This window comes from Drosophila hydei, unplaced genomic scaffold (assembly GCF_003285905.1).
Source record: "Drosophila hydei strain 15085-1641.00,03,60 unplaced genomic scaffold, DhydRS2 tig00000333-arrow-arrow-pilon, whole genome shotgun sequence".
Taxonomy (NCBI): domain Eukaryota; kingdom Metazoa; phylum Arthropoda; class Insecta; order Diptera; family Drosophilidae; genus Drosophila; species Drosophila hydei.
This window is the reverse complement of record NW_022045711.1, coordinates 365,467-377,924: the sequence shown is the minus strand read 5'-3', so window position 1 is coordinate 377,924 and position 12,458 is coordinate 365,467. Positions and strand designations below refer to the sequence as shown.

At 44.2% G+C, this 12,458-nt stretch overlaps 1 protein-coding gene across 1 annotated transcript; it reads right to left on the bottom strand.

Moving 5' to 3' along the window:
* Positions 1–3,352: 3,352 nt before the first annotated feature.
* LOC111602423 (homeobox protein unc-4) lies at positions 3,353–11,573 on the bottom strand. The gene is made up of 4 exons (XM_030224013.1): positions 11,552–11,573; positions 6,719–6,951; positions 3,876–4,015; positions 3,353–3,802 (listed from the first exon to the last, which is right to left on the bottom strand). Exons 1-4 carry the CDS (start codon positions 11,571–11,573, stop codon positions 3,376–3,378), a joined length of 822 nt encoding a protein of 273 aa, XP_030079873.1. The 3' UTR covers positions 3,353–3,375.
* Positions 11,574–12,458: the final 885 nt, after the last annotated feature.

Here is a 12,458-nt window from a genome sequence, read left to right as displayed (position 1 = left end):
GACTATATTCACATATACTCATGAGCTTATTCACAAGTATTCAATGTCATGTTTCTAAGTTTGCTGCGTATTCAATCTGGAGAGTCATGAATGGTACGTATATTCACATATACTCATTGGTCAAAACATTCATAAGTCTATTCATGAGTGTATTCATGAGTGTATTCATGAGTGTATTTCATGCGTAGGTATATTTAAGCACTTACATATATTTCCACAATAACACTGCTTGTAGGTATTCAGGATAATAAACACAAAATACTTATTAATATTATGAATATATTCAAATGCTATACATGAGTATATTCATGAGTGTATTACACTATTTATGAATTTATTCATTGATTTTTATTTCCCTAACTGGAATTTGTACATATTCAAATACACCCACGAGTATATTCACCAACATTCATGAGTGTATTCATGAGTGTCTGCAATTATTCACGAGCGCTTGCGTTTATTCAACTATTGATTCAGAGGAATGTGCATCATTATGCTTAAAGCTGCGTGCACCGAAATGTATTCATGAATATATTTGTGAATAGATTTGCAAAGCACTCGTTTCTCTTTTTATAGGTAATTAAGCATTCACAAATATATTTATATATTTAAACTTATGTATTCATGAATGTTTGTGTATTCATAACTCACATCTGGCAAATAATTTGTTTATTCAATCGTCTGAGTTTATTCAAATTCAAATTCATATTTTATGGCGCATTAATGGCTTTATTGATGAGCATTAAGACTGTAAACGGGCTAATAAGCCGCACACTGAAAATAGATTTAATTAAGCTTTGAATTAATTGAAAAAAAGACAGAAATGAAAAAATATAAACAGAGCCGAAAAGGTGTAAATTGGCATTTGATCCTTGGGCTCATCAGGTAATTAACGCACAGCGGTGCAGGCGGAGTTGGATGGAGGTAAAAGTAGGGGCAGCATCAGTGGCAGGGGTAGGGGCAGAGGCATGCCCACCCGCTGTTGCTGCCTGCTCGAAGGAAATGCCACAAAATTGAAAATGCAAAACGAAATTGGCAACTGGCAGCGGCAAACGGAGTGGAGCGGAAACGTTGCCCGTGCGTAATGAAGACGTTAAGCTGAAGCTGAGGCTAAGGCTGAGGCTGAGGCTGAAGCTGGAACTGCGACTGGGAGTATAAAACTGGGACTAAGACTTGGGACTTGGCTCTGTGGCTGGCAGGCATGCGTCGCAGTTGCAGTCGCCGTCGCCGTCGCCGTTGCCGATGCCGTCGCTGGCTGCGTAACTCTTTTGCGGCGGCTCGTTTTGGTTCCGCTTGCATGTTAACTGAAAATTCGTATGAAGGCGAGAAATTAATGAATCATTCACACCTGCATGACGGATTGTCGGCATTACTCTCCGCAACGCTCTGGCTCCATTTTGTACGACTGCGAACGAGGCAAACGAACTGGACGGGGGCGCGACGCTCCTGACGCTTCTGCCAAAGGAGTTGCCTTCTAATTTATTTGCCTGATGTGTGTATTACATTTGTGGGCCCCGACCCCGACCCTGCCAGTCGCCAGTCGCCAGTCAGCAGTCGGCAGTTGGCAGTCGCAACGGTGTCCCGATTCCGGACGCGTTGCATTTCGTAAATTGCCTCTCGGCTATGCAGGTCGCAGTTCTCGAGACGATGATGGTGCTGTTGCTGTTGCTGTTGCTGTTGCTGTTGCTGTTGCTGTGGCCGCTGCTGCCTGATGATGCGTTCAGCAGAAAGTATCTTTCAGATACAGTTGCTGCTCGCAGATACAATGGCCGAAATACGTTTGCGCCGCAGCGAAAATCCAATTCATTGTTGTTTGCCACGCACGTGTTGTGGGTTGCCAGCCCTTAACACCTGAGCACCTGACGACCTGAGACCTGGCATCACCTTAAACTCGATCTCATTAATTATTAATGACAGCAACTTGTTCTGCCAGCGATGCCAGTCGCTCACCACACAACCGAAGCTATCGATCAGTGAGTAGATAGATATATCCAGCTATATCTATCGATAACAATAACGATAATTGATATGCGAGCTTGACTTGATACTCATTGCATAAACTATCGATAGGCAATTTGACTGTAATTAGATATGACTTAGATATATGAATTGGAGCTATCGATAGTAATATCGATTTACATTGCATACTTAAATGCATATTCCATTAGCATATTCACTTCTAGTCTAATAGAACTCTGATTCTCACGTACAACTTCGATAGTTCATCTCAATACGGCAACCAGAATAATCGATCAAGTTATCGATTGTACAAGTTGCAGTCCCATGTACGACTTCAGCTATCGATATTCTTGCTATACATTTCTGAATTATTATCTACAGCAAAATGTGAGCCGAATCGATTAATTAGCAAGTTATTTCCCGTGCTTCGGAATTATCGATATCGATAACGGCGTTAATCTAGTGCCATCTTTCTAAAAGAAGATTGTCCAGGTCAGTTATATATACTTAGCTGATTTTCTTCTGCGATAAGCAATAATCGTTATCGATAAACAAGACTTTTCCAATTTATTGCCTCGATTAGTCGATAGTTATCGCATTATTCGATAGTTGCATAGCTTGGCCCATGGTCGTCTCAGCTGGCCCAGCTTCGGGCTGATCTTGTGGTTCAGGTACGTTGCGTGCAGCGTGTGAACTTGATGGATGCACTGCCTCCGCCTGCTCACACCACAGCTCCACAGCACCACTGCACCACTGCACCACACGAAGCCGCCGGGCACTTTGCTGGAAATTAAAATTCATACTCAAATTCGCATTCGCATTCGCATTCACAAAAATGCAGCTAGCTGGTGCGTTCCTGTGCCCATTCCCGCTTTCGTTCCCAGTCCCAGTCCCAGTCCCGTTCCCATTCCCATTCCGTTCCGTAACCCTCTCGCTGTTTACGACCTGAAGTCAACAGTCAGAGAGAAATGCAGTTGGAAATGTGTTTTAACTGGAATATTGCAAGGCTAAGTGAATGCTTTCCATGTCAATATACCCCGCACTGCCAAATACCCTGTAGATCGCCAGCCCCAGCTGACCCACCCGTCGAGTCTATTGAGTAAAAGGAGCACATACCCTGTAGTTTGAATAATACTGGAGTTCAGTTTCAATTTATTTAGTTCGATTCGCTTCATCAGTATACCCTGTAATATTACCAACGTACGTATATCTTAAGCTAACATACCCGAAGTGAAAGGGAATAGGACAGTTGAAACGCTACTCGATTTCAGTTTTAGCCTTGTGAATACATATATTTGCACAACTCGGTTACACCCCGCGCTCTCCACACTTAGAGGGTATTCCTAGATTAAAAAAAAATTCTTTTATAAAAATAAATGGTTTTTGTTGCAATTGTTGTTGGGTTTGGGACGCGTGTTATGTGCCGAGCAGCGACTCGATGCTGAAGGAGGAGTTGTACTGCGGCTTCTGCTGCAGCGGCGGCTGCTCAGGCAGCACCGTCAGACTCGGTGGCTCCAATGATGTCAGTGGCTCCAGGGGGAGCCGCTCGGGCTCCACTGGCTCCAGTTTTATCACAGGGCTGCTGTCGCAGCTGTCTTCCGGGCAGCCTCTTTGGTTGCAATTGTCCAAGCTGTCGCCGCCCACCACATCGATGGGCAGCTCTTCGTCCAGCTGCTCGCCGTGCTCCAGCGCCTGCTGCAGCTCCATGTGACTGCTGGGCTCAGTCTGGTGAGCCGCCAGATAGTCGGCGCGCAGCTGCTCCACATTGACCTCGAGCCCCTTGAGGCGCAGCTTTCGCGCCTGCCGCTCGATCGCCTTGGCTATGCGCTTGCTGCGCTGTGCGCTGCTCGAGAGGATTGGCCATTGAGTGGGATCAGTTATGGGGCAACTGTTACTCGGCTGTACCGTTCACTTACCGTTCCCTGGCGCGCAGCTCCTGCAGCGGAATCGGCGCTCCGCTACAGCTCTGCGGCTGAGCATTGTGCGCCGGCCGACCAGGACCCTTCTTCGTGTGCTCCTTCTTGCGCCACTTGGCGCGGCGATTCTGGAACCACACCTGCAAGTGGTACGAGATACGAGACATTAGACGACAGTTTAAAAGCACCTGAACAATAGCTAAGCATAACCACGCACTCTAGCTTCGACAAGGAGACACAGAGCAGGTGAGAAGGAGACATTGTTGAGTCTTGGAAGCCTCTTGTAATTCGTTCGCTGACTAATATAAGAATCAGATTCGATATAGATATAGATCGAAGACATCGGATATGTTGAAAGACACAGCGAGTAAACTTAGCCAAGCAAGGATTATCAGGTAATGCTTCGTGCTTATTCATTGGGATCTGTCTTTAGGCTCATCAAGAGATCTGCAAGATCAAAGGATTACTCTGCACAGAAACTGAAAGAGACAGCTGAACGCATGGATGGGCAGAGTGAGAGCGGGTTAAGTCAAGCTTACGTAACATGTGAGCTCAGTTTATTGTATGGATTACACGATATCTGGATTACCTAGAGTTCAATAAGTATCCATATATAAAATTGGCAATACGATGAGCAATCTCTATGCCTATGCTACTGATATATATATTATATGATATATATACTAATACTAATGATGAGGATCACAATATTAGTCAGAGTAGTAACGATCTTAGACACTCGCAATTAATGAGTTCGCATCAGCTGAATAGCTGAACGCTAGCAAGAATAATGAATATTATTATTATAATGTCGCTATCGTAATTTAGTTATAATATTCTCAGTTTCAGTTTCGGTTTCGGTTTCGGTTTCGGTTTCGATATGCACTCGTTCGCTATTCATGGGGTTAGACGGCGGGTCGTAAACAAAATGGCGTCCCTAATTGGGGGCAGTTTGAGGAGCGACTCAAGCGCAACGCAAACGCATTTCGAGTGGGCGTTCAAATGCCTCTCTCTCTCTCTCTCTCTTCCTCCCTCTCTCTCTCTCTGTCTGTCTGTCTGTCTGTCTGTGTGTGTGTGTCACTTCAATTTGAAGTCATTTGCATGCATTGTGCATTTTTTAATGTGCAGCAAATTGTTTTTGAGTAGCTGCATGCGATGCTCACGTTGCCTGCGCTTTAACGAGCGCCCAAACCTCAACCTGAACCAAAGCCAACTCGAATTGCACCGCCCATCAGCCAGCTGGCTCACCTGTCCAACTATTCGTCTGTCTGTCCGACTGTGGCAGTCTTGTCTCGTCTTGTTCGCATTGACAAATTGATATGTCATGTCAAGAAACAATTTCTGGCTAAAGCGTAGACGCAGACATAGAATAATGTCCCAGCCCAAGAAACCGACGACGATAATCACACGCCTGACATGCAACTCGGCAATGGCAACGGCAACGGCAACGGCAGCGGCAGCGGCATCGCCATCGTCGTCGTCGTCATCGACAGCGTCAACTCTTTGGGCAATGCAATTGAAATCATTCCAACAGCAGCGAGCGGCACGAAACGCAATTCGAAATGAAATAAAATGAATTATAATGAATAAAAATAGTCGGGTAATTGGTTTTATTGAGTAATTGAGTTGCAGTTGCAGTCAAATTGTTTTACAAGGCGCACGCAAATGCCACTGCAATCAAGTGCGATCGAGCTCGATGCCAAGCCAACAGAACAAAACAGGATTATCGATGACAAATGCATTGGAAAATATAATTAGGAGGCTAATAATATGATTTTGATTGATTTGCATTGCGAAATAAAGAAAATACAGATATCGATACATTGATCGATTACATCAAATCAATACTAAATGGTTTATCGATGACAAATACTTTGGAAAATAGAATTAGGAGACTAAAAATATAATTTTGTTTGATTTGCATTGCGAAATAAAGAAAATACAGATATCGATACATTGATCGATTACATCAAATCAATACTAAATGGTTTATCGATGACAAATGCTTTGGAAAATAGAATTAGGAGACTAATAATATAATTTTGTTTGATTTGCATTGCGAAATAAGGAATATACAGATATCGATACATTGATCGATTACATCAAATCAATAAAAATGGATTCTCAATGGATATATTTATTGGAAAATAGAGTTTATGTAAATTTGTTAAGTTAAAAAACAGAATACATGAATATCGATACATTAATCGATTACATCAAATCAATACCACAGGCATATTCGATGACAAATGCACTGGAAAATATGTTTAAGAAACAGATTATATGAGTTGATATTATGATATTCGACTAACATGTAGATATCGATATATTTATACTTCTTCTGCAATTGATCGATAACATCTTATTTATAATATCTAAAAATGGTCTATTACAAGTTATCGATAACTTATCATGTCTACTTTAGTTGATAATAAATGAAAAAATGTACAATTTGTTATCGATAACGTACATATTATATTTCTAATTCTGATAAGTTATCGATTGCCTAAAATTCTCTATATTTCATAATAAAGCTTATGATATTTCACAATGAATATTTGAATTAATAATGCTTATGGATGGGGAAAGAAAAGTTAGTAGTTGCTAAGTGCTATCGATAAATCGAATTTGTGATATCGACTAGTATAAGCGAAAGGAAATGTTTCAAATCATACATTGTTTTTTGATCATGACAAACTAATTGCGATTGTTAGCTGGAATATTCTACGACATGTTATCGATAATCGATCGATACAAATTCGAAATGTTTCAGGTGCTTCAATTAGGTATTTAACTATATTGGGTTATCGATTCTTTTCGATATTCTTGGTATCGGGACTTACCGCAATGCGCCCCTCCTTTAGATCCAGCCGCATGGCGAGAGCCTCGCGCATGAACACATCCGGGTAGTGGCTGCTGAGAAAGGCCCGTTCCAGCTCCTCCAGCTGCCAGGTGTTGAAGTTTGTGCGGCTCCGTCGACGATTGGCAGCGGCTGCTGCGCTGCTCTCGCTGGCCGTCTCATCGTCGTGGGCGGAGGCAGAGGCAGAGGCGGAGGCGGAGGCGGAGGCGGAGGAGACTGCAAAAGTCGATAAGTTGTTGGCATTAGGCGCTCAGCTCTAGACGCAAATCGCTAATGGTAAATCGCAATTGCAAATCGCACATCGCAAATGGAGCTGCTGCCAACAAGCGAGCATAATTAACTGACAAGCGCGTGGGCGTGGTGTAGGGAGAGTGAGAGAGGGGGGAGAGGGGGAGCGGGGGAGCGGGAGCAGCAGAGGCAGACAGCACATATAGCCAACATGGAAGTCGAGTCGGGGGCTTCTGCCTCGGCCTCCTTGGCTGTCTGTGCATTTTGGTTTCGTTCAGGCTAGGCTCGTATTATAATTGCAAACAATTAAAGTCTATTTATGTAAATTTCCAAGATATGCTAACGGCTAACCGCATAGAGGAGCACAGGAACACAGGAACCAGCCGGCAACGGCAACGGCAACGGCAACGGCAATGGCAATGGGCGTGGCATGGCATGGCTCTGCTGGCTGGATGGTCGTCCAATCCCCGGCCCGCCTTCTAGCAGCCAGCCACAGTTGTCCCTGCCCCAATTGCCAGTCGCTGCTGCTCGTAGACCTCTGCCTCTGGCCTCCATTCTTAGCCCCTGACTCGGGCGGGCGCATTGCATTTGGCAATGTTGTTGTCGGAGCCTTTGCCGTTGCCGTTGCCGTCGTTTGTCTTTCTAATTTATAGCAGCGCAAATTGGTTTTCACAATTAGGAAGTGGTGGGTGTTGCTTGGGCCTGGTGCCTCGGATATGTTTAAAGCGCCGCTGCGGAAGTAAATTACATGTAGCGCGAGTCCGATTCGCTCGCCCCCAAACGTCGCAGTCACCTCCCTCGTTGCCAGAGGCAAAGCCTGTGTTTAGTTGCAGTTTTAAGTGAAATTTAATTGCAGAATTTGCTGGCTAACCAATTAGAGCTGCGGCGGATGGGGGCGAGATCACTTAACAATTCACAAAAAAGGCTACAAGAGAGAGAGCGAGAGAGAGAGATAGCTGAGGGAGCTAGACAAAAACTAAAAACCAATCAAACTCAACTTTCGATGCGCATATTCGATAGCTCCACGTAATGATGACAATGATGCGGCCGACCCCAAGCACATACTCGCCGCATTCCGGGCCGGAGTCGGCACTACGTGATATTCATATGTTAAAATGCACACAGATTTCAACAATTTATAAACACATCTGCTACCAAATCGAAGGAGTGTCTCGAGGCCCGTTCCAACCCTCGATTGACACAACAAAGGACCCAGCGACTTCATAGACGCAAACACACACACAGGCGCAGACAACGAAGGGCGGGGAGGGGGCGAGCGGGGACAGGTCCTTGGTATCGCTTGTCCATTCGCATTCGTATGGCTCTCTCGGCTCTTGGCTCAGCGGCCTCATCATCACACTTGAAAGAGTAAATAAAATATAATTCCTCAAGGGTGTTATAAATAAAATTATCTGAATTATGGTTTCTGTTGACTTTCTGACTTTGTTCGAGCACGCTCTCTGCCTCTCCCTCTCCCTCTCCCGTCTCTGTCTCTGTCTCCCTCTCTCTGTCTGTCCTTCTCTCAGTTTCCCAGTGAGTTGGTCTTGCTGTGGCATAGTTGTGCTTGGGGTCCATGCCCCTAATTTGCTACAAGGCGCCTTCATGCATTAACTCAAATCGATAGCAAACTGCGGCCCAAGCCTGCCTGGGAGGGGGCGTGTCGGCGTCGATGGCAAAAGGGCTGGTTATAAATCAGATAATGGAGCACAAAAATTATGACAGCTACCAAATCAGTTAGTGAAACAATCAAGCAGCGACGAAGAAGCATTTGAAAGACTTAAGGAAGAGCTACGGATGCTTCAAGGAATACCTAATGCAGCCAGCAGCAGAAGCGATATATTGGGCTATATATTCTTAATCAAATCGAAGGGTAAGTGGAGCTGGCTGAGTGAGCGATCTCACACGCTGTTAACTATTTGTCGAGCTCTCTCATTCGCTAAGCAAACTGAAGCTAGATCAAATGTCATCATTGTCTTTTGGAAAGACTTTTTGCTTAGAGTTAATAAGTTTAGAACCTTTTGAATGCTGTTAAATGATATTAAGTGATTCGATTTGTCCTTAGCTTAAACTCACAATGTCTATATTATTGTATAGCCATTAGGCAAACATGGAATTCTCAACTGGTTAAAGCAAAGGCATTGCCTGCATGATCTCCTAACAGCTATAGAAATAATTCGCTCACTTCTTGTGTCTTGCTGATATCAATTAGAAATAATCAAGCAACAGAAGCTGAACTTGAAGAGTTTTTCCGATGTGCATTTTGAATGGGGTTTCAGTTGCCGGACAGGCTGAACCCTTTTCGTTTGATAGTGACTTTGAGTTGCTTCTCTCTCCCTTTCTCTCCCACTCTCTCCCCCTCTCGCTCTGCTGCTTTATGCCTCTTCCGCTTGATTGTGCCGTGAGGCAAGCATATTTGGTTTGCCGTTTGTCTGTCCCTGTTCACTCCACATTTTGGCCTAATTAAAAATGTTAGCCCTATTTTAATTAGGCCAGCAAATGGTGCACAGTTGCGAGGCGCTTGCAAATTTGCATATAAATAGTATAAATTGTTATTATTGTTGCTGTTGTTGCTGTCGCTTTGGCAGACTCTGCGGACAGCGTCTAATCTACGGGCTGCTGCATTGGGTCCATCTAACGCCTATTGCCCCTTAGCTCTGCCTAATTTCAAAGGTCGTTAAGCAAACAAACTCAAGTGGAACAAAATGCAGCGACAAACAGCCAGAGACAGCGAGAGCGAGAGCGAGAGCGAGAGAGTACCCTAGGGGAAAAAATGTACAAGGCTCGTGACCATAACGCTGAGCGGGCAAAACTACCCGCCTCGGGGGCTACCAAAGGCGAATCAAATCTGTAAACTCAACCAGTGCCGAGACTCGTGCCAGTTAGCGGTGGCAGTGGCAGTGGCTGCAAATTTGTTCGTCTCCCACAAAGTCGAACGACCCACAAAGAATTACCCAAAAAATCACCATAAAAATCTATATAAAAAATTAACTTCCAGCAACAAAATGCACAAAAAAAGAGCATAAAACGAGGCCTCATTAGCATTTATAGGCCACACAAATGTCAGACGCTGCGCTGCTTTGAGCGGGTCGTGGCACCTTTTGAGGTTCATTAGAAGCTTGTCACATGATTTGATTTGCTTTGCGTTGTTTTTTGCCTACAAAAAAAATAGAAAAAAAAAATAGAAAAAGTGGAAAAAATAAGAGTTAAATAGAGCTCGAGTCACAGTTAAATAAATATAAAAAATACAAATTGCAGCTCTCACACTCGCTCACACATGGCAGCCTCTTATTAGGGCTGCTAATTATGCGACCCTCACGCAGCATCCCATAAAACAAAAAAAGGATGAGAAAAAACTCACTACGGATCCGGGCCACGCGCCCCTGTTAACGGGGCTTTCTATTTGGTTTTCCTAACGTGTTTTTTTTTTTTGTTTTTGGTTTGTTTTTTCTTTTGTAACCCCTTTGCCTGGCTGAGTTTTCAGTGGCTGTCAAAGTCGTTTAGCTGCTTGTTTTTGCTGTTCTTCCACTTTGATGAATTGTTCGAGCGACCTCGGCTGCGTCTCTAACTTTGGAGTGTGTTAAATTGTTGCACGCCGCACGCTAAACGCTCCGAGCGCGCCCCATGAGAATCTCGCGACGTGAGAATCCCGAAATCACCAAAAACATTAAGCTGCATGTGAGCCCAGCTCGCTTGGCCAACACACACATGAAAGAACACCAATCGATGATCAAGCTATAGAGTTGGGATCTCCAATCGAGAATAACTGCGAGTGCCAGAAGCCTAGGCGCAACTCTGCAGCCTGAGGAAACCTTTGGCCTCATTTTCTATTTTGCTTCTGCTAATCATATTTCTCTTCCTTAATTTATATGATTCATGGCCATGATTTAACTGGCATAGAAAGTATAGTCATCATATAAATTGACTCCTATCGACTAGTAAAACTTCTAAGATTCATAATCCTTTTCTTCAAGCTCCTTTAGATAATGTGAATCTCTCTCTCGCTCTTTATCTCTCGTACTCTAACCTTTTTCTCTCTACCTCTCTCTCTCTCTCTCTCCCCCTGTACCATTCTCTTCTTCTATTCTCTCTCTCTCTATTCATCTCTCTCTCTATCTCTTTCTCTCTCTATTCATCTCTCTCTCTCTCTCTCTGTATATCTCTCTGTCATTTGCTTCCTTTTTCAATTGCTCTTTGACCGTCTCTAAATATCTAAAAATAAATACACCTCTTTCTCGATATCTCTAACGTTCTTCCTCTCTCTCTTCTGCACTATCATAAGCTAATGGCGGACTGTCGCTCTCGCCTTTCTTTCTTTATTTCTTTCTCGAGAGACAGACTCTCTGTTTATCTTTTTTCTCTGCCGTTTCTCCTTATCTTTATTTCTCTCTATATTTTTATATTTTTTATTTTTCTTTTCTTGAGTTCTTGCTCTCCCTTTCGCTCTCTCTCTCTCTCTCTTTCTTTACCTTTCTCTTCATCTATCTCTCGTTCATTCTCTTACAATATCGTAAGCTGTCTTTCTTGCTCTCTTTCTCGTTTCCTTCTCGCCTATTTTCTCTCTCTCTCGCTCTCTCTCTCTCTCTCTCACTGAACGTGCGAATCTCTTCCATGTTCCACAGTCGTTAAATTGCTCTCTAAAGCTTGCAACCAATCCAAAATTGATTTCAGCCGCGCAGTCTCTGCTCTACATGCCGAGTTCTAATGTAATTGATGGCATCCATGTAATTGGCCAGGTTAAGAAGATGTTGCTATTACATTTGCATTACGTTTACACACCCATTTCCTAAGCTCATGGATGAAGCTGCACGAACAGGGAGAGGGAGAGATGGGGCAGTCGCACAGTGGGCAACAAATGTGTGGCACTTAAATTAATGAATTTCTTTGCACTTGCCACGACGGTAATTGGAGAGAAGAACCCTGAGCAAGTGAGTGACTGACCCGAGTGGACACACAGACAGAGCGAGCGAGGGGCAGCGGCTGGGTGGGGCTAATAAGTGGAGATCCTCGCATTGGGGCCACTTCAATCGACCGATCTGTCGATCTGGCGTCGAGGCTCGAACGGGCACAGCGTCGTCTGCTGCTGCTGCTGCTGCTGCTGCCAACTTGCACATGAATTTATATGAGTTGTTTGCATTAAAATGAATTGATCGACACGACGAGCTACACTCGCCTGCCCCCGTCCTGCCCTGCCCCATGCTGCCTGCCCCCTGTTTGACCACTGTTGAGCTCGTGTGCTGGGTCATTGCTCATCTGCCACGCCAGGCACGTCAACGCAGCAAATTACTTGCTGCTGCTGCTGCTGCTGCGATGCAAAATTGAAAATTCAAGTGGTTAACTTGGCAACATGTTGCCAGTCCTCCTCCCCTGCCTCTGTCTCTGCCCCGCTCTGTCGCTCGCTGGTCTCGTGTTGCATGTTATGATTAAATTTTGATAGCCAACAACAATCAAGTCAAGGAAAATCAATAATTTTTACGCATCTTGTTACGTTGCCAGAG